At 40.4% G+C, this 24,255-nt stretch overlaps 3 protein-coding genes across 3 annotated transcripts; all 3 read left to right on the top strand.

The window, feature by feature from the left end:
• The first annotated feature begins 6,679 nt into the window (after positions 1 to 6,679).
• On the top strand, positions 6,680 to 9,012 carry LOC120266836 (transcription factor GTE12-like). Its single transcript, XM_039274486.1, has 2 exons — positions 6,680 to 6,798; positions 8,523 to 9,012. The coding sequence occupies exon 2, from the start codon at positions 8,572 to 8,574 to the stop codon at positions 9,010 to 9,012; it is 441 nt and encodes a 146-aa protein (XP_039130420.1). The 5' UTR covers positions 6,680 to 6,798; positions 8,523 to 8,571.
• Positions 9,013 to 9,062: 50 nt separating this feature from the next.
• Positions 9,063 to 11,225, top strand: LOC120267836 (transcription factor GTE12-like). The gene is made up of 8 exons (XM_039275514.1): positions 9,063 to 9,281; positions 9,361 to 9,526; positions 9,631 to 9,695; positions 9,833 to 9,854; positions 9,966 to 10,037; positions 10,155 to 10,276; positions 10,398 to 10,464; positions 11,055 to 11,225. The coding sequence occupies exons 2-8, from the start codon at positions 9,373 to 9,375 to the stop codon at positions 11,186 to 11,188; spliced, it is 636 nt and encodes a 211-aa protein (XP_039131448.1). The 5' UTR covers positions 9,063 to 9,281; positions 9,361 to 9,372; the 3' UTR covers positions 11,189 to 11,225.
• Positions 11,226 to 12,657: 1,432 nt separating this feature from the next.
• On the top strand, positions 12,658 to 14,225 carry LOC120266835 (putative FBD-associated F-box protein At1g61330). Its single transcript, XM_039274485.1, has 4 exons — positions 12,658 to 13,287; positions 13,331 to 13,525; positions 13,610 to 13,759; positions 13,842 to 14,225. The coding sequence occupies exons 1-4, from the start codon at positions 12,658 to 12,660 to the stop codon at positions 14,223 to 14,225; spliced, it is 1,359 nt and encodes a 452-aa protein (XP_039130419.1).
• The last annotated feature ends 10,030 nt before the right edge of the window (positions 14,226 to 24,255 follow it).

Raw genomic sequence — 24,255 nt, 5'->3', positions numbered from 1 at the left:
ATACATGTATTACAGAAAGATATATATATTATATCCATACATACACTTAAGTTGATAGTTAGGTTAGACTCACTAATAAGTCAAACCCCACCTCGGCACCTCAATAATTTATTTTTATAAAAAGATATTTCCACCTAATCCATCCACCAATTTCTTTTTATTTACACAATAAATTAATGAAAATTCAATTTATAAAATAACCCTAGATGGATAATATCATATATAGTATCTAAAATAAAATCATATATAATTTTGAAAGAAGGAAAAATTACTGTCTCACACCGTAATTTTGGAAACTTCCAAAACCCTCCAACTCTGTCAGACCGACGCTCAGTTATATTTCATTCGACTTCTTTTAACCCCGCAGTAAGTTGAAGTGCGAATTCACGATATGAAATTCTTTTTGCCCTTGCAAAAGTGGGAAAAATGACACTCCAGTCATACTCTTCTTTTATGCATAGTTTTTCAATCAGCCCTCGCACGCTTTTTCTCAAACAAAGTTTAGAAGACTCATGTCTTTATTCTTCTTGCATTCTTGTTCTTGTCTGCTTGTTCTACGTTCTTCTTCTTCTTCTTCTTCTTTCTTCTTCTAATCTAGTGTATTCAATTTTGAGCTCTTGCCCGATTAAATTATGGAGGTTTTTGTGCTATTGCTAGATACAAGGGAGGACGAGTGCTAATGTTCACTGTGACTTGGGCGGAATCAGGCAGCTGAAATATGTGAGCGATGGGGTCTCGATATTTCCGTGTCAGGGTGAAAGTTTATCACACCCGATGGACATAAAAAGCAGTATGTCTCCGTATAAAACGAGGTTGACTTCCAGCGCATGTGTCACGCGCATCCATCTTCAAATGTTACAGTTGTTGATCTTGTTGTTGGGGACAGATGATGCAGCATCGTATCCCATCGAAAATCGAGTTCTTCTCGTTGTAAGTTTCTTCGTTATGTTTATATAGTTGTAGAAGTTAATTATTGTTTATTATCCTGTCACTTTTCGTTTACATTTATCAAGTTTCCATTTAAAACACTATTGTCTCCGATTAACTTATTAACTTATTATTTAACTTTTTGTTTTAACGTTTAAGATTTATGTTTATCGTTTAAATATTTTTGTGTCTCGTTTAAATATTGATCGTGTTCGTTTAAACTAAAGTGTTGGCAGGAATTCAGAATCTGGCAGCGCTTCTGTTCCACATCATGGCGAGCCTGAGGGGTGTGCATGCCTTCCTTCCTCATCCGATCAGTGAAGTGTTGTCGTTGGATATTGGACAATGTTTTGGGCGTTGAATATTTCGAGACGACTTAGGAATTTTCGCAATCAAAAGGAATTTTGACTTCAAATTCTTGAAGAGCGAGAAACACGGGTGTCTGTGGAAGGAAAGCTTCGACTTCAGAAAATGGCGTATAAGGAAGCTATATCTCCCATAGCGGACAATGGCAGGCCGATGGATGAAAAATCGCGAACTAGCGTTTGCGACCGCCTATGTGACGAGGAGGCAACTGAGTGCTTCCTAAGCGAAAGAGGATCGAGTCGTGAAATGGCGTCCCGAGGGTCCGCAAGTTGCGTGTAGCCATTGCCACGCTTTCTGGTCACGATCGCGGATCGTGGAATGAATCATTGCCGAACTAGGCATTGTGTATATACTTCTTATTATTGTTTAAATATTGAACTTTATATTTAAATATATCTCTTCGTTTTAAATATTTTTATTCTACTGTTTAACTGTTATTTTTATCGTTTAAAATAAATTTGTATCCGCTTAAAATGTCTGACGAGGATGGTGCTAGCTGGTTCCCACTGTGCACTAATACGCTCGGGTTCCCCAGCGTTTCCACTCCCGTCCGCATAAAAAAATCGGAACATTACATTACTACTATAAGAGATTATTAAGTAATAAGGATATTTTAAACAGAAAATATTAAGTATATTTTTGTTGTAATTACATTGATATTATTAAATAATAAGGATATTTTAAACAGAAAATATTAAATTTAAGCAGAGAAACCTAAACTTAAACAGAGAAACGAAAGAAGGGCAAAAGTTATCATTATACAGTTAAAATGAATGTTGATATTAGCCGATAATGAAAATGAAAATGACAAGAACCCTACCCGAGTAATGTACCCACTACGGACTACAATATCATCCAACAAAACGGAACCTCAAAAGCGAAGGAATGAATTTAATTGAATTTAGATACATGTACATTTACATTGACAAAATTTGTCAGTATTCTTCGGAAAAAATGAATTGAATTTAAAAGCCGGTTTACATTTGAAAACTATTACACCTATCTAATGACTATGACCCAGCTTGCGTACACTCCCCTTTGGTTCGTTTTACACGTGAAAACGGAGTTTAAACTAATTACGTTTGATATTTACACAATGAACTATATACTTAAACTACTGAAAGTGTATAGTAAACAGATGAATCTGGATTATTAAAGAAAGAATCGTGTATACAAATATAGAAAAGAATGACTAAGAACCCGCTTCTGAAGACTCCCCTCTAGTCTGATGCGCATCTGCCTCCCTCCCTAAGTATCGGGGAAACATACCTTAATCGCAAATAAGGGACGTCGATCTGCGGTACCCGTAGCTTCCACCGGCGAGTAACTCGCTCGATAAACCGCATGAGCAGCTCGGGTCAGCGCATGACACTTTTTTCCGTCAGTGGGGGCTTCGATTAGCGTGAATGTTGGCACTGGGTCGCCGACTCGCCCAACTCCGATGTCGATACGAGGCTCGAGATAGGTTCCAGCTGTCGAGATATACCGAGTTCATATTAGAATGCCGATTATTTACGAACACTATTACACTGAAACACAAAATTATTAAAGACTTACCATTTCTAGCGCGTTTTATCGATTCTTCGCTCGGCATGAAGAATAATGCCCGTATTCTTGTTTTTTCATTGTCAAGGACGACGACACGGAAGTGGCCACTCATAATTGCTCGGGAGGATGACGATGTCGCACTTCACGCGAGTTGCCGGCATCTCGCAATCATAGCCATCGTGGATTCATGTGCGTCGTCGCCTCGCTGACATGAACAAGGCCGATGGTATGCGGTGATGGAGGCGCCTCTTATAACGATATGGCACTACGCTCATCGTCTTTTTGCAAGATACATACGATGCGTCCATCACATCGCCTGCGCGACCATCTCCTTCCCCTCAGGCGTGTCGACATAGCATTGGCGCGTGTGCCGTACGGAGTCATTCTTCCACACTGCTTGCAGTCTGTGGTTGAGCGGAGACAAAGACATGCAAACAGATGTTGTAAGTATAAAATTAAACGTTAAAGTATAAAACTTTAAATTCTATATTGAATGTTTAAGCAGTAGCGGTAATATTTAAAGGGTATCACTTATAAGTTAAATGTTATGCTCAGAAAATTTTTAAACGTTAACGCTCCTACTTAAATGGTAACTAAAAAGCAGTTTTAAACAATATCATAAAAACTTCAAACTTTACTTGTCCATAGGGCGGTTGAGGGAAGATCCTTATCAACTCCTGCTCGTCTTATTGGTAGCGATTAGCGGCGTATTTTTTCTTGAATGAAGACTTTCCGAGTTCTTCTACTTTATTGGCTTCCTTTAATGGGGGCGACGGCATGACATCAGCGGGAGACACTTCCCACATGCTTCTTGTTCTTGTGGGATTGTATGCGCCTTCGATGCGGCACGCGGTCGACCCGTTGGTTCCACAGTGAATTCCACTCGTTGAGGATAGAACTCAGCGACCTTCTCAACACGTGAGTTCCAGGCGGCGGCATCAATGGGAGACACAGCGTTGTGCGGTTGTTCTTCTTCATGGATTGTGTCCATCTTTGATGCCTGGCTGTCGGCACCGGTTCCACCGTGATGCGTGATGTCGTCAGCCAGCGAGTCGAGCGATCTTTTCCACGCGGCAAACTCAGCGCCATCTTGATCTCCTCCGCGTGATGGGCATGTCATCAGCGTTAACAACATCGGTACGCCGATGAATGCTGGCTTTGCCCGATGGTCTTTGCTATTATTTCATCGTCGGTCCGGGACGGGTGGAGACGAGAGGCATTATTGTTTTTCCTCTTTTTGCAAGCTTCTTCGAATGAGGGCCGTCTTTGAAGGGCCACCCGATGATGTCCTCGTCGTCGAACTCCGAGGCGTGTCGAGTCCCGGTGCTTCGTTTGTTTGAAGGGAAGGCGCGGTCGATTGTGGCTGTGGCCGGCCTTCAATGCCTCCACCTGAGCGACAATGCGAGGGAACTCGGTCGTCAAAATCCAGCGAAACTGCGTGAGAGTTCGGTGACATCCTCGCCTAGTGCCGGCGGAGTGCCCGCGTTCGGGGCACGCGGTCGGGGAATCGCGGTCGGGCGGGGTGGGGAGGGCTTCTCCGGCCTCGGCAGAATGCGTTTTTGGCACAGGCGGGGAGAACGGCGTCCAGCGCGCAAGGAAGAGGTTGCCCTCTCATCTTGCCTTTGAGCAGCGGTTCCGAGCAATAGCATCCGACCGCGGTTGTCGAACAAATACTTCTTCGTCGAGCATTCGCCGGAACCAGTTCAGGAAACTAGCATGTGTAAAGCAAACAATCTTAGCGAAATTATTTAGTTTTAAACAATTAAAACTATATTTACACATGTAACTCAGTATATTTAAAGTTATAACCTATTGTGTTAAGCGAGTAAACAAACAAATTAAACATTAAACTAAAAGTTTAAGCGGTAGTTGAACAAAAGTTAAGCGGTAAGTTATAATGTTAAGCGATAGATGAATAAAGTTAAGCGGTAAATGATATGGTTAAGCGTTAACGTCTCAGAGTTAAACAAAAATATTTTTTTGAATTATTACCTCTTTTCCTTCGAGAGATGACAAACTCGTCTCTATAAAGTCGCTTGCTTCCGGTAAGTATTTTTCACCGTGGCAGCGGCATCCTTGGGATCTTCGTGAAAGCGGACTTTCTTTCCGGTTCGAGTCAGTTTCGTAAAACCGGATGTTAAAGCGCTACTGGTACAACCCTTAACATGCACCGGTGTTGGTCTTCTTCCAGCGCATCTAGATTGCACTCGGGTGGCGGCATGTGGTATGTCCTCCATGCAAAGCCGCTTGTGCGTCGCTTGCGCCACGTCGTGGCGCCCCGTTCCGGGTAGATCGTCGGCATAATCAGCGATCCAGGTTAGGAGCCGGCGGGAGGTATTTGGGAAGAGGATTGTACCGGGAGAGTGCGCCATCGATGGTTGGCAAAATTCTCCTCTTCTCCCTCTCGTCCAGCGAGTTCTTTGAAGAGTGCTCCCTGATGGAGTCTCGTGTCTCTCGTCGTCTTCGATAAATACCTCTCTTGAAGTGGCAGTGTTTTTCTTCTTACGAAACACATTGCCTCCCCATCGTCAGACGAGGCCGAGAACGATTGCCCATCTTGAGGGCTCGAAAGTCGAGCTGTCTTTCCCGATCCACGAATTTATTGAGTGCGGTTATCGTATCTACTGCACAGAGAGTCAGAAGGGCCCGCTCTTGGTATCTGACTTCAACTCGATGAAATCTTGTGAGCGGTGTTCTTCGGATAATCTCCCGGTGTCGAGGATCATGTGAACTTTCAATTCGACCACGGTCTCCCATCTCACGGGTGTCAAGTAGCATCGCCCGTTAACTAGATTGACCGCCGTAATCACAAAGCTGCGACAATATACGACACGTTGTTAAGCGGAAATGTAATTTGTTAAGCGGTAAACACTCGGTTCTTAAACACGATATCATTTTTTTAAGCGATGGCGTATACTATTAAGCGGAGATACAAATAATTAAGCGGAGCGAACTAACTTAAGCGGTAAAAGCTCGTTGTTTTAAGCGGAACCTCGTTTTTCTAGCTGCAGACCGTATCAGTGAAAGGAGTAGCGTGAGATTATAAACATTACACAAAGCACAACAATCGGAAAAACCATTTTCGATCAGTATACATAGGCGAAAATGTAAAACAAAAACAAAAAACCCTAGTCGAGACATCTCCTGCGGACTAACAAAACCCGGTCGATTAATCCCACGAAAGCTTGATGTCTTCCAGCAAAAACAAAATCACAAAACAAAACCGAAAAAAATGTCTCTTCGTAACAGAATAGTTAACAAAAAACCATAATCAATACCTTAGACTGCAAAGTGATGAAATGCAGAATACTTGCGGGACTTCTTCTTGAGGCCAGAGGTGGAAAGGGAAGAGTCTGCAGTGGGAAGAGAAGATGGAGCGCATGAGTTGGTGAGTCGCGAGTTGAGAGAAGACAAGCATTTGTAATGCCTAGAAAAAAACCCACCCACTTCCTCTCATACCAGCTGAAATGGGTGCGACCCACGACTTCAGTGCTGAGGGCATTTTCGTCCAGTAAAATTTTAAATACACTCCAGTTTAATCGTTCATTACGTCTTTGGGGTTTCAAAATCGTGGAGTTGAAAAGGAAGGGGTTTTTGGGTATTCGAAACTATAGGGGGTTTGTTTGGCAATTTGGCAAAGTTGTAGGGTTTTTTTGGCAATTTCCACTTTAAAGAATAAAACAAATACTTTTATATATAAGAAAATCACCCAAAATTAAGAGTTTATTAGTGGTTTTCATTCATGAATATTTGTAAAACAATGTTTTGGAGGGGTGTTTATGCAAAAAGGGGTAGATATTGATAGATTATCACGGAAAACGCACGTGCTTCACAAAACCCTACTTCCCGACCCTCTCTCTCTTCTTGGTTTTCCTCTTATCGCTCCTTCTCTCGTTCCACTCGCGCTCTCGCCGCCGACGACGGCGAGCGCGTGAGATCGGATCGGAAGCTCTGAAAGTAAGTACTCTGACTGTTCGTTTCAATCTTGTGTCTGTTCTTTTAGCCCTAGATTTTGGTGGAGTGGTGTCCTTTGATTTAAATTGGATTGCTTTTTAGGGTTTTTGATTGATTGGAGTTTTATCCCGGTTTTTGTTTTGATAACCCTGTCTTTTCCTGTCTGCAAAAGATGATTTTTTTGAAGAGTTCGGAGATATATACTTGGTTTTCAGTTTTTTTGAAACCCTAAGGAGTTCTTGAAGATTGGTAGCGTGCAGTTTTCTTTGTCAGTAAATTAACGAATTTGTGGTTTTTTTTTTCTTGGGTTTTTTTTATTTTTCTACTGCAAAGATGATTAAAAGAGAGAGGAGAAAAGGATCTGCTGTTAAAGTGGAAAGTTAGGTTGGCTATTAGACGGATGCTGGCTATTGGACGGATGCTTGAATTTTAATCTAGATTGCTGTTGAATGAGCTTAAATTTTAGCTGGATTATTGTTTAAAAGGGTTTTGTGCAGATATAAGAATGCAGAGAGAGAGAGAGAGAGAGAGAGAGAGCAAAATTGAGTGAAAAATCTGATGGGAAGAACAAGAAAGGGGTTCATTCATATAGCATAACATAAAAACCATAGGTTCTTTATGCACTTGAATTTTAATTACCATGGCAACATTGAAATAATTTTATGCTATAACCAGTGTTCAGCTAAAATTGATTACGTCAAAATGACCTCCCCTCATGGACAATGTTTTAATGAGTTACAGTGAATTATGTTATTTATGTATTTACCTAAATCCCCTCCCATGATTCCAATCTCCCGAACTACATTTTCTTACCTCATGAAGTGAAATAGATGTAGCTCACTTACCTTATTGGAATTATTGTAAATTATTTGGATGAGAAAGGAATTGATTGTTTAATGTCCTACTCTTAACACTTAATGAACGGATTATTGCAGAACACTTTATCTAATCATTGCTACAGCTAATACTTCTTTCCTTTAGATTCTCAAATGCTGCTTAAGAAAATCCCATCAATGAATGATGTATTTGATATCTGTGCTAGTAGCCATGTGTAAATTTGCAAGAAAACTGGGATTTCCCATGAGAATGTTGGACTAAACTAGTTGTTGGTATATTTAGTATTTTGTCTGAAAACTATAGACCTTGTACACCATGTGTGTGTGTTTTTTTTGGTTAAGATGAGCGGCTAGATTGCTAAAGAAGGCAGGGGTGTGCATAATTCTTTGTGGAACGAGTGGGGGCAAGATCTGCGCTCACATGGGCGCTAGGACCACCTGTGCATAATCACTACTCACACACCGAAAAAATGTAACGTCATCCTTGAATCAAATTCTCACCGCTTGCGAAGAGTTCTTGACTTGGGTACCAATTCACCTCTCGGTCTGCTATTGTTTGGTTGACCACCAATCATATCATGTGGGCTTGTAAATGAACCGAACTTGAATGCTTAGTTTGGTGTGAGTTTGGTTCAAACTTTCTAACTTGTTTTGAACAAAAATAGTTGTAGGCATGAGTCATTATTCACCATTTTCCAACTTGTTTTGGTGTGTTATTTGGCAAGAGATCTTTTTGTTGTTATTTCAATTCTAAGAAGTCTATGGTCTCAGAAAATGATCTCTTGTGGCATAATTATTGCTTTCAATTATTTTTACTTCTGTGTTGTGGCTCACGCTGAAAAATACCATTGATCAGTTGAAAGACTGAATTTACTCTTGTGACATCTGCAGTTGAAAAAGTTGGCAGCACTGTGGATTGACTCGAGAACATCCAGTAGTAATGGAATCTCGAGTAACTGATTTGGGATATGGTGGATATGGACGTTGTCACTCTTCCAATTCTTACAAGAGGTTATCAGCTGTAAGCGGGAACTGTAAGGTGTTGATGAGTAGGAAAAGAAAAACTCCTGACCCAAGTATGCCATGGATGGGTGCTGATAACTGTTCTGAGGCTATTATGGTCAGTGAGAAATCAAAGCTGACATCTGTAATGGCAAATGCTCCTAAGGATAACACCTCATGTATGTCAAAAGGCCAGGATGAGAAGGATCAGAAAATGGACATTAGGACTGTGAGGCAGTGTGCCATAATATTGAAAAAACTAATGAGTCATCAAGTTGGCTGGGTTTTCAACCAACCTGTTGATCCGGTCAAACTGAATATACCTGATTATTTTTCTATCATTTCCAAACCCATGGACTTGGGCACTATAAAAGCATAAGCTTGAAGGCAAATTGTACTCAAGCACCCATCAGTTTCTGCTGACAGATGTGAGGCTCACTTTCTCTAATGCAATGCAATACAATCCTCCAGGCAATGAGGTCCATATCATGGCAAAGGAATTAAATAATATCTTTAATCTAAGATGGAAATTACTGGAAGATAAATGGATAAAGGAAACAGTAACAGTCTTGCACAAGCCAGTGACAAAAGGATGGGCAGAATCAAGAGTTCAAGACAAAACAAGCGGTCCGCATTACATCTGCTTTGGTAAGTATCACTGCCTGGTACTGTGGCGCTACTTCTTTTGCTATGTTTCTCTTTGAATCTAAATTGTATATCTCTACAGTCTGCTACTGCCATGAGAAAATGTGCTAAGGTCTCTGTTGTGGATACTCGCAAAGTTATGGATGATGAAACCCTAAAAACAGCGTCAGCTGTCATCAATGATACATGTGTCAGTATGGAATTCAGTTCCCGATGTCAGTATGATGTTTCACAGGCTTCAGTTATTGGTCAGTAGTCTTCAAATGAAAAAAAAAAGTTCACTACATTGTCTTTCATGAGTGAATTTTTTGTAAGAATACTATCTGTACCCTTGCTGTGCATTTCAATCCAGATGTAGACTCAGATAGGTCTCTGGCTGACGAGAGTCATGGTCATGATTGTATTCCATCTGATCTGGTAAGATACTGAGATGCTTTTTGTTTATTTTTGACTAATTCATCATTGTTCTCATTTTGGGAACGCCATTTGTTATGCTAAAGTTACTAAGATTAAACTGGATTAACTTTTATGGGTGTGCTTGTTTCCTATTACAGGATTTTAAAAACAGCTTAGCAGGTATGTGTAGCTCCAATTGGGCATTGGATTTTGAACAGTTCTTTCATGTGATTTCTTCCGATTTTCTTTCATGCTAGCGGTTGCTTATTATGTTTGTCGTGGGTTCTGCAGAGGCTGCAGTTATTGAGGACAATGCTCAAACCATGTGGCATCTTGCTTCCTCACCAGTGGCTGCAAGAAAAGGTTTCCCTGCTCTTCTGATTTTTTTTCCTCCTGTTTTTCATGTCCTTTCTCCCCCAAACTGATAGATTTAAAGTTTATTTTTATATGGTTCATTAGTGATCTTTGGTTTCTTTTTAGATGCAGAAGATTCCCTCCCTCTGGAGCAACTATCACCAACCAAAGCTCTCCGTGCTGCAATGCTGAAGAGCCGTTTTGCTGATACCATAATTAAAGCACAGCAGAAAACACTCTTGAATCATGTATCCTATCTCATCTGTAGCTTGGCCTTGTGTGGATCATGTTGAAACTGAAGCAACTGTGGCTGGGTACTTTGTTTATAGCTGTCTGCTTTTGCTAACATTTGATTTTTTCCATGCTTAGGGAAACAAAGTAGATCGGGTGAAGATGCAGAGGGAAAAAGAGAAACTGGAAAAGCAACAGCAGGAAGGTAAATGGAACTGTCATAAATCCATTCTATCAAATACAAAAAATCCTATGTGCTGAACTGTTTTTAGGCAATTTATGCAAAGAAGGCAATCAAATATTTGGCATGGAGCTACCGCAAAACATAATGAGCTTTTTAAATTTATCAATGATATATATTGTCGAAAGTACGTTCACCTAGCGGTTATCTTGTTTCACATTGGTTCATTCGAAAGATTTAGCCATTAGAACACTAACTCCTTAGGCCCCATATAGTTGCAAGCATACTTCTGATTTGAAGAATGATGATGATTAGTATGCTAGCACCAATAGATAGCCAGTGGATGATGATGATTTGTTAATAAGTCACTATAATTATACAGGTCAAGATTCTCTTGTATATTGGCAGCATTGTTAAGAGAATAGAAAATGTCATTTGGCATCTCTTCCTGCTCCATGGTGTAATTGTTTAGGTGCATTAAACTTTAGTGGACTATATATATGGAAGTGCATTCATTTGATGACTTCGTAAAGTGGCAAAATGAAACTTAAGTAATTTTACCTTTTAGAATCGCCTCTGTAATTCCTTTCTGATCTGTACTTTTAACTGAGCAGAGAAGGCTCGAATTGAAGCCCATGTTAAAGCTGCTGAAGCTTCTGCAAGAAAGAAGGCGGAATACAAGTTGAAGATGCAGAGGGAAAAAGAGAGGGAGGCAGCTCGCTTGGCTCTGCGAAAGGTGGTGTACTAAATGTTTTTCACCAAAAATGGCTTCCTGTTGACATGCATGCAATGTAGGTTCTAACAGTGCTTTCCTTGACAGATGGAAAAACTGTGGACATCAATGATAACTTCCAGACATTTAAAGACCTTGAATCTCTAGCTTATTCTCTATCTGGCCACCAGCTTGATGAAATGGATAGAATTCGGAACCCATTAGAGAAGTTGGGTTTGTTCATTAAGCGTGAAGAACTGGATGAGCCTGATGATCATGTTGGTGTTGCAGCTGATAACAGTCATAACAATGGTGATGTAGAAGAAGGGGAGATTGGTTGCTTATAATCAAACACTGATACTATTTAACTTTTCTTTTTTTTCTTTTTATTTTTTGATCACCCCCCAGTGTTTATAAGTTAGGTTATAGTTTGATAAAGATATCTGAATTTCAATGTAATTCTTTGATCACCATTGTAAACTTTCTAAGTGATCCTCCGGCTTTTCCCAAAATGGTATTCATATTATGTACTTTTTGGGTCTTTTATGTCTATGTATTATAGTACAATTGCAGGTGTTGGCAAATGAAAAAGAGAACTGCTGTCAAGGCTTTACAATTGTGTGCGAAGTTCTTTTTTCAAGATTTTTCTATTTAGTTTTTGTCAAAATACATGGTTAAGGCAGTAAGACATTAAGTACGAGATTATCAAATTAATTATAGAATCTTAATAAAAAAAATATAAAAACAAGATAGCAAGAGATGTTTTCCTTGCTAACAGTCAATCGAAGTTGTTTTTCTTGTGAGCCTCTCTCTCTCTCTTATTTAATAATTTCTTTATATATCCATTTTTCACCGAGACCGAATTATTTATTTTATTTTATTTTTGGGTGGTGTAATTCACCATCTTTGAGTCAGTTACAAAGGTTTTTCCTTGTGTTTATTACCTTCCTTAAAAAGAACATGATCCAATTGAGTTGAATCTTATATTTTATATAATTCTAGATATACTTATTTTTAAATATGAATAACCATAAATATTGATACATTAAATTTCAAGCATTCCATTCATCAAATTAAAAATTTTCAAACACTTTCTCTATATACATAATATATATATATATTGAATTAGTGAATAAAACCACATATTTCTCCATATACATTCTCAATGAAATTATATAAATCATTATGTGCATATATCCTCATAAATTTAATGTCACAAAAGCTTTCCATTTATGCTTATAAATCATATTTTCTCACCTTCAATGAACCCTTAATCCATAAAAAGTAAACTCATTAAAAACCATTTCACTGCTTTCCATTCTTGCATTCCAATACAAAGTATTTAATCCCTCCCATTTCCTCTTCTCCACCATCACAACTCAAAAACCAAAGTTTCCTCTTAATTTTCATATATATATATATATATATATATATATATATTTCCTCTAGAAATTGAATTCATGGAGAGATCTTGGCAAGAAGATAGAATCACAAAGTTACCAGACATGCTGAGAATGCACATCCTGAGTTTCCTCCCAAGAAAGTATGCCATAAGAACAGGAACTCTCTCATCTCAATGGAAAGATTTATGGAAGTTCAGGTTCCCTCATTGCACCACTTTGAACTTCAATGGATCTTTTTCAGAAAACAAATCATCAGCAGAACTAGTCACAAGCATCAGCAACTGCATGGAAAAACAAGGCAAGAAAAAGTTAGAGATCTTCAACCTCTACTTTTATGCAGGAAAACTCTACCCTGATAAAGTGACTGCATGGATTAAACAAGCAGTTCTGAATGGAATGGAAGTGTCTGATCTTGATTTCTCTCAAGGAAAGATTGGTCGATTCCCCGGCAGACTAAGCGGTCGCCGGAGAAAGTATGAGCTTAAAGCGAGCATATTTAAAAGGAATTCATTGTCTTGCTTATGCTTGAGATACTGCAGACTCAGTAGATGCTTCACTTTCAAACACTTTCATTCACTTGAAGTGCTTCACTTGCATGCAGTTAATATCAATGATTCAATGCTGAAGAAACTTGTTATGAGTTGCAAGAGTTTGAAGAGGTTGGATTTGAGGGAATGTGTTGCATTGCAGTATGTGAGGATTTCTGCTCCTGATTTGGTGCTGAAGAGTTTGGTTATGGTTTGCTGCTGGCACATTCAGTTGATTGAACTTTCAGCTCAGCTTTTTGGAGTCTTTTCATTTCATTGGTGGTTCTCCAAGTTTGTACTTGTTGAACACTCCTCTGGTTTTGGTTGATGTTGTTATGATTTCAGGTGGTGATGAGAGTTTCAATCAGCCTAGAGATTGCTTGAATGTTATTCTGGGGATTAATGCAGTTGAAGTTTTGACTCTCTGCAGCAAGGGTCTTCAGGTTCCTTTTTCCTTATCTCAATTTCCTTTCATATATATATATATAGAAGTTTTAAATTAAGTAATTGTGTTTGGGGATTTGTAGTTCTTTTTTGGGCTTGGGTTCAGTTCATGTAGACTTCCAAGATTGAGGGAGCTGCAAGTGATTTTGGGTGAAAGTGGAGATGAACCCATGGAAATCTTCAAGTTTTTGGGCAAATGCATTCTTCCCAACTTGGAGAGATTGTTCATTCAGGTACTTATATACACATATACACACACACATACACATATATATGTTACAAACACTAAGACAATTTGATGAACTTGTTTTTCAGCTATCAAAATCATATGAAGAACTACACTGGTACTCCACTCTGCCTGCAGTGATCCAACTTGCAGCCATAGAACAACACAACTTTGGAAAATTAAAGATAGTGAAGCTGAGTGGATTCAAGAAACACTCCAAAGAGATGACTTTTCTTAGTTATCTTTTCCAATATGCTGTGGCTCTTGAACAGCTTGTTTTAGTTATCCCTCATGATCATCATTTAGACCTTTGCAATAATTCTGCTCTTTTTTCTCTTGTTAGAGAAATTTCTGCCATGCCAAAAGCTTCATCAGAAGTTCAGGTTCACTGGACTTGTTCTTCACATTATGATGAAACTCACTGCCCAACTCATAATTCTCTTCCAGTTTTTACTGCACCTCAGAATGCATGAGATCCTTTTTTTTTTCTTTTTAATTTATTCCTTTGGTTGGGATTAAGAATGTAATTATTTTCTGAAAATGTGATAATTTATAATGTGGGATGTTGCTCCTGATTAAGTGTTGTTTCATGCATTAGTTCTTATTTGTTAATTTGAGATTAATGCAGCATTCATGCTTGGGCTTAAGATTCGATTTGAATGAGTAACTAATGAATTATTTTTCTGATTAATCCAAAGAAGAAAGCCAGAGAACCACAGCATAGTGATTTCTCAGTTTGACAGTGGGTGGATTGGACTACTGTTTACTCACTATTTACTGGGACTAGGCATTGCACATTGAGCTTTCGCATATGATATTTATAAAAAGCTGAAAAATTGCCAAAAACCTTTAAGTTTGTAGAAATCGCTAAAAACACCTGCTAGTTTTGTAATCCCCAAAACCCTCCTTTTAAAAGTCTCATGTTTTTCAAACCCCCAAACCCTCAGAATCTGGATGTGAACAGAGTGAGTTTCAAATTTTTTTGGAGCGAAAATGCCCTTGCATGGGGAGTCGTGGGCTGCGGCACTATCTCGGCGATTTGAGAGGAAGTAGGGCGGTTTTCCGTGAGAGGTAACCCCGAGGCGAATTTATCGAGCCGCTTTAATTGCTTTTTCTCAACTCACGCCTCGCCTTTTCCATTTCCGCGTCTCCGGTTGTCTCTACGTGAAGCCTCCTGTAATTAGCATTTCATCACTTTTGCCTTTTCCACCGGTATCTCGAAGGAGAAGTCCCCGCAGCAACTAGTTGGCATTTCATCGATTCTACCGATCTAAGTATTGAGTATGGTTTTATGTTAACCGCTTACATTACAAAGAAAGATTTTTCGGTTTTTGTTTTTAGTGCTCCTGCTTTTGTTGGAAGATATCAAGTCTGCGAGGGATTTCTCACTGGGGTTTTTGTTAGTCTAGGAGATTTCCGGGCTAGGGTTTTTGTTTTTTGTTTTGCATTTTTCAGTATGTATACACTCATCGAAAATAGTTTTTCGATTGTTATGATTTGTGTAATATTTATAATGTACATTTCCCTGCTTTCGCTTGATATGGTTGCGCTTACAAATGAGGTTGACGCTTTAAGAAATGAGATGTTACTGCTTAACATTTGTTGTCTCTGCTTTAAGTATTCTCATCTTTGTTTAACAAAATGGGTCTCTGCTTAACATTTTATATCTCCGTTTAATAACCGAGATTTACTGCTTAAAACCTTATATTTCCGCTTAAACTTTTGTCGATACTGCATGTTGAATGTGTTGTTATCTGTCATGCAGCTTTGTGATTACGGCGGTCGACCCTAGTTAATGAGCTGCTATTTGACACGCTTATAGTGGAGACCTTAGTCGAATTGAAAGTTAACACGACCCTCGACATCGGGAGATTATTCAAGGACACCGCTTTGCAGCTGTTTCATCGAGTTTGGAAGCCATATACCAAGAGGGCCCTTCTTGATTCTCTTTTGCAAAGATACGATGGTCGCACCAATAAATTCAGGGATCAGGGGAAAGTCACTGGCGAGTTTGCGGACCTCAAGATGTGGCTCCCTCGTTCTGGGTGCAGCGTTGCGATGGCGCAGCGTGGTCTTCGTAGAAGAAGAAAACCAGTCGCCGTCAAGGGCGGTATCTATCAAAGACCTACGAGACACAGAGACTCCATCAAAAGCACTCACAGTGCGACTTGTTCGACGGAGGAGAAGAAGATAATTTTGTCAAACTCGATGGCTGTACCTCACGGGGACTGGTCCTCTTCCCAAATACATCATGCTCGGTTCGAATCGGATCGCTGATTACATCGATGATCTACCGACCATAGGCGTCTGGCATGGGCGCGAGCGCGCCTTTACGTGGCTTATGGAGGATATTCCACTGGCCGCCCGAGTGCAAGATAGATGCGCAGGAAGAGACTCAACACGAGGTACATTAAGGGTTTGCTCGGTCGTGCTTAACGTCCGGTTTTTACGAGTGACCGAGCGAGGGAAGAAAGTCCGGGTTTTCGGCAAGATCCCAAGGATCTTTGTACTACGAGTGAAAGTACTTACCTGAAGCAAGCTGACGGTAGAAACGAGCTTGTCGTCGCTCGATGGAAAAGAGGTAATAAATCACGGACAATGTTTAACATAAGTCTTTAATGTTTAAACATTTTATTTAGCGCTTAACTTTAGTATTTACTGCTTAACTATTATTCATACCGGTTTAAATATTTTGTTCTCCGCTTAATTATATTCTATAACGTTTAAATATATAAACACTCTGTTTAAATATAGTTTTTATAGTTTAAAATGAATGATCTCGCTGAAATTGTTTGGTTTACATATGTTAGTTTCCTGAGCTAGTTCTGGCGAATGCTGAAGAAGAAATATTTGTTGGGGCCAACCGACGGATGGATGCCATTACTCCGGAACCACTTGCTCAGGGCGAGGATGAGAGGGCAGCCTCTATCGCTGCTACTGGACGCCTGCTCTCCTACTTCCATCCCACCACGCCAGACGCATTCCTCGACGCCCGGAGAAGCCCTCCCCTACCCCGCAGATGCAACAACCCCCTACCACGACAACGACAGTCCCCGACCATGGCGGCCCCTCCCGACCGAGGAGCCCCACCGGTGACATTGGGCGAAGATGTCACCGCAACTCTTATGCAGGCATGCCAGATATTGATGACCGAGTTTCCTCGGTTTGTCGCTCGGTGGAAGCTGACGGGACAGACGTTTCGGCTGCGCCATCCCTCGAAAGAACTCAAGCACCTGGACGAACGAGGCGTGGAATTTGACGACGCACGACATCATCGGAAGGTCATTCCAAGGCGGCCACATTCAAGAGACTTCGCGAAAAAGAGGAGAACAATCTCGCCTCCACCGCCGGTCGACGATGAAACAATATGAACACCATCGGCGGGTCGATCGTCATCATCGAATCGTCGCCGTTGACGACATGGACATGACGGTGGAGGACATCGTAGATGATGTGGCCGCTGCCGGCTGAGAAGGTCGTTGACTCTCTTCTCGATGAAATCGTCGACTCCGTGGAACCGCTGCAGAGATGACGAGCATCAAAGATGGGACACAATCCTCAAGATCAAGAACAAGTTAAGGGTGTGTCTCCCAATGATGCTTTGTTGTCATGGCCACGGTTGAGAAGATCGCCGAATCCGTCTGCGGCCGACAAGATTGCTGCACCAAGCAGGACACAATCCCACCAGCAACAAGAACCATGTAAGGAAGCTGTCATGTTGATCTTTGTCGCGTCGTCCTCAAGATCGAGCCTGACACAATCCCACAACAAGAACAACCATGTAAGGATGTTGATCTGCGTTGATGCTTCGTCGCCATCGTCCCCGATCGAAGGAAGATGTCGATGAAGACCCCGACCGAGCAACGAGAGAGATGATCAAGGCCAATCAAAAATTGGACCGCATCTGCTGAAAGCTTTTTATTCAAGAAGAAGAAATGGGTTGGCTCGAGTCGTTTTAACAAATACGAGCAGGAGTTGATGAGGATCTTCCTCAACCGCTCTATGGACGCGTAAGATGTAACGCTTTTTATGATATTGTTTAAAGGGTTTCTTATAGTGTTTAACTATTTCCTAATAGTGTTTAATACCTTTATGTTATCATTTAAGTTTTCTACTTATCGCTTTAATTATATATAATATCATGTAACAATTGATAATATCATTTAAATATTTATAATATGGTCTTATTATATCTCAGTATCGCTTTAACTCCAAAGACTCGTCGCGTGGAAGAATGACATCGCCGCCACCACACGCGATGTATTATACACTGCCGAGGGGAAGGAGATGGTCATCGATGACGTGATGGGACGCTTTCGATGCATAATACAAAAGTCAGCGAGCAAAGAGCCATATCCTTACAAGAGGCGGCACTCATCACCGGACTATCATTGCTTTATGTCAAAGCGTGACTGACGCACTTATGACACAATTATGGCTATGATCGGGGATGCACGCGCGAACTCGCAGTGAAGTTCAAATTGTCATCCTCCCGATAATCATGAATGGCCACTTCCATGTCGTCAGTCCCCGACAATGATAAACAAGAATACTGAGCATTATTCTTCATGTCCGGGGTACGATAAGGACGCGTTGGACATGGTAAGTTCTTTAATTACGTCCGATTAATATCCTGCTTGGTATTTAAATCGGTATTCTAATCTCGACTCTGCATATCTCGACAGTGAATCTATTCGACCTTTGTGTCGATATGGAGTTAGGCGAGTCGGCGACGCACAGTACCCGCTGCAGACTACTACGTAAAACCCCACGCCAAAAACAAGGAAGCGTCGATTGCGGCGTCTACGCCATGCGGTTTATCGAGCAATCACTCAGGTGAGAAGTTACGGCTCACCGCAGAATGACGCTCCTTACCTCGAGACTACGGTATGTTACCCGCGATACTTAAGGAGGGGAGGCGCGACGTCCCACTGACAAAGGGGTCGTCACAAGCGGGTTAAATTTTGTTTTTGAATAACATGTCCCTGTATATCCGATCGCAATTTTTGTTTTCAAATGTAAATCTGACAAATTCAATTCATTGTTTTCGTGTTCAAGAACATGACTTGTATATCTTAATGTAAATTTTGTTTGTTTTTGAATTGTAAAGCGTGTTAAATTCCATTCGGGTTTTATTTCATTGTTTAATTTACGTTGTAATTGTGTACATTTCACTTTCATGTTTAAATATACTATATATCGCTTTAAACATCGCTTTTAAATATTTCAAATTACGGTGATACTTAGCTTAAAAATAACACTCGTCTACTGCTTAAATAAACGCACTCATTGTTTAAAACATCGCTGAAATATTTCAAATTACAGTGTATCCGCTTTAAAATAACAAATGTCTCGTGTAAATACATTCAATTCGTTGTAAAGAGTAAGAGTTTAAATGTGGAAAGGTTCCCATCAATACACAATGTTTCCGCCATCATTGTCGGTTTATTAACAATGCCTAGTCAGACAGCTTTCATTGTAAGATCGTCGGACAGGACCGGATCCTGGCGCCGGGCTGCAATGTAACTCGCATGGACATCAAACGCCATGCGACTCGATTCTCTTTCGCCTCAGGCCGCCCAGTCGCCTTCTAGTCACAAAAGCGTCGCAAAGCGAAGCTCACGATTTCGCCCTCAAGGCCCTGCCATCGCTCGCATGGGAATATAGCTTCCTTAGTACGCCCGATTGTAATTGTCGACTGTGAAGTACCCGCTAATAAATCGATGTACGCTGGTGTTTGTTCTGCATTGTCAAGCTGCAAGCATGTTTAGCAAGGGATACCATAAACTTGCCACCTTCGACATGAACAAGTTCCGATGGCGAGATCCACGAGTTCTCTGCGATTGGTCGATCACTCGTGAACGATCATCGACACAACGACTCAACACGAAGATTTCTACCGTCCTCAACAATGATCTCTAACTCGAATGTATGTCTAGGCATAAGTAGGGTCTCCCATTTGGTCAGCTGCTCACGCCTTGCATTACATAACATCGCGATCAACTTGAACCCGGCAAATAAGGTTAAACAAAGACAGATGATGGTTAAATAATTCAAATCAACATGTTTAAACATTATTGTAATTATTTAAACGAAATGATTAATATTTAAAAGTCGACAAGTGTAATTAAACAAAGATTGAGAATGTTTAAAGGGTAATACTAAATGTTAAGTGTAAACCAACATTCGCAGACCTTATGGAGTCGACCATTTTCGCCACCGTAAATGACGAGCTTCCTTGATCCAAGCATTGAACGACTCCGCTGACGTTCGAATACATCTCACCCCAACGATCACCTCCGAGCGGATAATTCGACCAATGTGCCATATCCGATTTATTAATCAACCAGTGATGAGCTTCGGGTGATACGGCTGCGGTTCATTCACTGTATCATCGAAATCTTTAGCCGTGGATGCCCACGCAATGCGGAAGCATATAGACCAAGACTCCTCCCTCAATGCCTTCCCAAGTCCGACATTGGCTTTCATAAAATTGGCCTCCAAATGTCAGAAGACAGACGCATGTGGCGAAGAAGGGAAGACTCTCGCAATTGCGCTCACAAGGCCCTTGGACCGTCCGGCACGAAGGTAATTATCTCATGATAATCTCCACCCTCGTGATAAGGCATCGCCTAACTTAGATATGAACCAAGTCCAATTGGCATCGGGTCTCGCTTTGCTCGACTATACCAGAGCGCGACGTGAAAAAACCATTGTTACTATCTTTCCCCGTGGCACCCAAAGAGTGTACCCCGATATTTTTCCAAGGAGGCTGGGTACCATCGAGAAACAGCAGCGGCCTGCAAGCCCTCTTGAATCCCACAATACACGCTCTGAAAGAAAAGAATGCACGTTTAAAACGATCACCGTCTCTCTCCACGATCGCAACGCTGCCAGGATTTGTCTCAGCCACCTTATCCACATACCAGCAAAGCAAATCATAGCTGGAGATGTCATCGCTGGCCGAGGACCACCCGGCGTACGTCTTTTCCCAACCAAGCTCGCTGTATGGTATGTGGACACCATGTTCCCGCAACATGTCCTTCCTCAATATCGACGGCCTTGCATAAGGGACGGTCCTCGAGCTTCCGAATCACCGCAGCGCTAACCCATCGACGCTCGGATGCGACGCCGAACCTATCGCCACCACCGCAAGTGACGGGTTGATTGTCTTGATTCCCGAAAGTATTTTTGTTATACTCTTTTGATGCATGAAGGCGCCCAACGACAACCATCGGCAGCATTCCACAACACCCGATGTTTTTCGTTCTTATGATTTGAAGTCAAAATTCCTTTTTGATCGATGATTTCGAAAGTACATCCTCGAAATGTTCGGACACCACAAAACGTTGTCCAATATCCAACGACAACACTTCAGAATGATCTGACGAGGAAGGAAGACATCCCACACCGCCAAGGTCACCATGGGGATAAATGGGAGCACTCAGCGAATCGAATTCTCGCCAACACTTCGATCAAATGAAAAGATCAATATGTTAGTGGAGAGTATAATGTTTAGCGATAATGACAATAGTTAAACGTTAAATTAAATACTTAAGCAATTAACTAATAACGTAAAAGGACTAGTAAAATATGTTAACCAGATGACGGACATATTTAAACAATAATGACCCCGACAACTCGGAATAATTAAAAAGAAAAAGGAACTTCAGACGAGTAAACCTCGCTTTTCATTAGGATTCGCATGATGGCACATTTTCTTTCTCGACGACAAGATCAACTACAGCACATTTGAAAATGGAGTGGACGTGACACATCCGCTGGAAGTCAACATCGTTTTCGATTAGGCGAAACCGCTTTTATATCCATCCGGTGTGATGAACTTAACCCCGACGAGAGAAACTTGAGACCCCATCGCTCACATATCTCGACTAACACCAACTCCCAAGAAGTCCGAGCAGTGAACATTAGCACTCTTCCCTCCCCATCAATCTAGCAATACCACAAAAACTCTCCATAATATATCGATTTCGAAAAGCCAAATCGCATAAACCAAATGAAATGAAGAACAAAAAAAGAAGGCGAAGAAGAAGAAGTAGAAGATGTAAAAGAACAAAGCAGCAGTCGAAAGGCAAACAAAAAAAGTGCACAGCAGTATGTCATAGAGGTTAGACTAGACGTGATTGGGCGGTATTTTTTTCCCTCCATCCCAAGGGCAAAAAGGGAAATATATGTCATTGTCGTGAGGAAGACATATTGTCATCGTTCGAATGAAAGTTCTCAACTCAACATGAGTCTCTGTGTAAACGTCAAGCTTTTTATGTTTAAAGCATGATACATATAGTGTTTAAAAAAGCGGTTAATTGTTTAACTAAAAGTCTATATCATTTAAATAATATGTTATTGTTTTAAATCGAATGCTTTTCACCGACATCGCGGTGAAGATGGGTACCTCCTGGGTCACTGTTTAAACATCTTTACGTATTTTCTTAAACACCGTTGTCATTGTTTAAAGAGTAACTTGAGTAGTGTTTAACTTTTTCTATTGTTTACACCGTTGTCATTGTTTAAAGAGTAACTTTTTCTTAAACACCGTTGTCACTGTTTAAACATATTTACGTATTTTCTATTGTTTACAATGACGTTCTTTTGTTTCCCACATTGTTTGTTTTTACTAGGTCTATGTTTAAATTTCAGAAGTTCACAGTCAAATAAGCTTGTTTCGTTTTATTTATAAAAGATTTACAACATTTACAACATTTACAACGTCCGCTCGGACTTTGGACACTCACGACTCGACCCTCGTATAACGAAACAAGTGTCTGTACATTCGAATGCTCACAGCGGTTGCAGTAACATGCGATCAACTCTGAACCTCGCACAACGTACTAACATTAAAAAGGTTAAACAACACACATTCATGAAAAACGACTATTGGGCGATGTGTCGTGGTCGGACTTAAACGAAGATACTTGATAGTTAAACACGTAGCGTAATAGTTGTACTAATCGACGTAATGTTCTTAAATGGTAACGAGAAAGTCTCAGTGATAAATATCAACCTCGTCTTTAAAGGATGTTTCTCGATCTTCCTCCTCTAGAGAATCCTCCGCAATCACGAAAATACGTGAAAATTTTTCTTTTCTTACCCAAGTCGAAATGCTCGCTTAATCGCTTGCCCGTCATCCACCAGTGAAGAATCCTCTCGCGATTCGAGCAATTATGAGAGCATTTCGACTCAAGCTGAAAAAGATAGTTTAACTTGTTGCGTGATCATGCGCTAAACGATTCTCGAGATAAGGAAGAAGGTTCACGTAAAACATCCTTTCGTGATAGAGTGGTTGTCCAGTGGGAAGAGGAGGACGAGGAGGAGGAGGAGGAGGATGATGAGGACGACGAGGAGTGGTCATGTCCATGGGGAGGGTTCTTTCCGGTTATTTATGGTGTGAATTCCACAGCGGTCGACTCTTCATATCCGAGAAAAAGTTAAACGCACGATGCCGACATCGATCGATGAGAACGAATGGGTGTTCGAGAAAGATTATGTTACCGGTGCATAAATTTTAATGCTCGTCATTAATTCTTATGACGGGATACCATAACCTCGCACACGCCACGTGCCACCGCCAGAGAATTCAGGATCAAAGCGAAAAAGATCACCGCTTTTACTGCGAGACTTTGAGAATTTACAGCGTTAATATGAATAGTTATACATGTAAAGATAACGTTAAACGGAGATGGGAAGTATTACACGGATATGATAATTATTAAACATATTAGTAAAATATTTAAACGTTAAACCAAGCAGAAAGCTCTTCGAGGTCGAATACTGATGTGATTTAGCGCTTTTCTTTCCCACTATTTTTCGGGGCCAAAAATGGGATTTCACAACATGGGACCCATTTGAAGTGAGCAGTAGGGGTAAAGGGAGTTAAACACTAACGGAGCATCAGGGGTGTCAAAAGTAGGAGGGGGTTTTTGGGAAGTTTTGAAAATTACGATGGGTGAACAGTAATTTTCCCAAAAAAAAATTGTATTTTTCACCCCTCTAAAATTATATGACAATGTTGATTTATCACCATAAAATTATAATATTTGATATATCAACTTGGGTAGCATATAGTAAGCTTTCATCATCTTACGTATTAGCTTTTCTCACATAGTAAATCTCTAATGGGCTATTAAATCACCATAACTGGTACATCTTTATATTTATTTTTTTAATACAAATGTTTATCTTTTATATATCAACTTGGGTAGCATATAGTAAGCTTTCATTATTTTACGTATTAGCTTTTCTCACATAATAAATCTCTAATTAGCTATTAAACCACCATAACTGGTACACCTTTATACTTGTTTTTTTAATACGAATGTTTATCTTTTATATATCAATCTCTTTCACACCCTTAAATTATAAAAGCTAATTGTGGCATATTTGAAAAAAAAATTATTAATTTGATTAAATTTTTTACTTTTTTTATAAAAAAAATAAACTCATTACCATTTAGTTATTGCGCCACATTAAAAAAATAAATTCATT

This window comes from Dioscorea cayenensis, chromosome 8 (genome assembly GCF_009730915.1).
Source record: "Dioscorea cayenensis subsp. rotundata cultivar TDr96_F1 chromosome 8, TDr96_F1_v2_PseudoChromosome.rev07_lg8_w22 25.fasta, whole genome shotgun sequence".
Classification (NCBI taxonomy): domain Eukaryota; kingdom Viridiplantae; phylum Streptophyta; class Magnoliopsida; order Dioscoreales; family Dioscoreaceae; genus Dioscorea; species Dioscorea cayenensis.
The sequence above is the reverse complement of the archived record's forward strand: the minus strand, read 5'-3'. Positions and strand labels throughout refer to the sequence as shown.

Excerpts from the sequence above, each read along its gene's own strand:
- LOC120266836 (XM_039274486.1), top strand. The coding sequence starts at position 8,572 with ATGGAATCTCGAGTAACTGATTTGGGATATGGTGGATATGGACGTTGT.
- LOC120267836 (XM_039275514.1), top strand. The coding sequence starts at position 9,373 with ATGAGAAAATGTGCTAAGGTCTCTGTTGTGGATACTCGCAAAGTTATG. Across the intron at positions 9,527-9,630 it reads TTCACAGGCTTCAGTTATTG|ATGTAGACTCAGATAGGTCT; the intron begins GTCAGTAGTCTT and ends ATTTCAATCCAG. Across the intron at positions 9,696-9,832 it reads ATTGTATTCCATCTGATCTG|GATTTTAAAAACAGCTTAGC; the intron begins GTAAGATACTGA and ends TTCCTATTACAG.
- LOC120266835 (XM_039274485.1), top strand. The coding sequence starts at position 12,658 with ATGCTGAGAATGCACATCCTGAGTTTCCTCCCAAGAAAGTATGCCATA. Across the intron at positions 13,526-13,609 it reads TCTGCAGCAAGGGTCTTCAG|TTCTTTTTTGGGCTTGGGTT; the intron begins GTTCCTTTTTCC and ends GGGGATTTGTAG. Across the intron at positions 13,760-13,841 it reads TGGAGAGATTGTTCATTCAG|CTATCAAAATCATATGAAGA; the intron begins GTACTTATATAC and ends CTTGTTTTTCAG.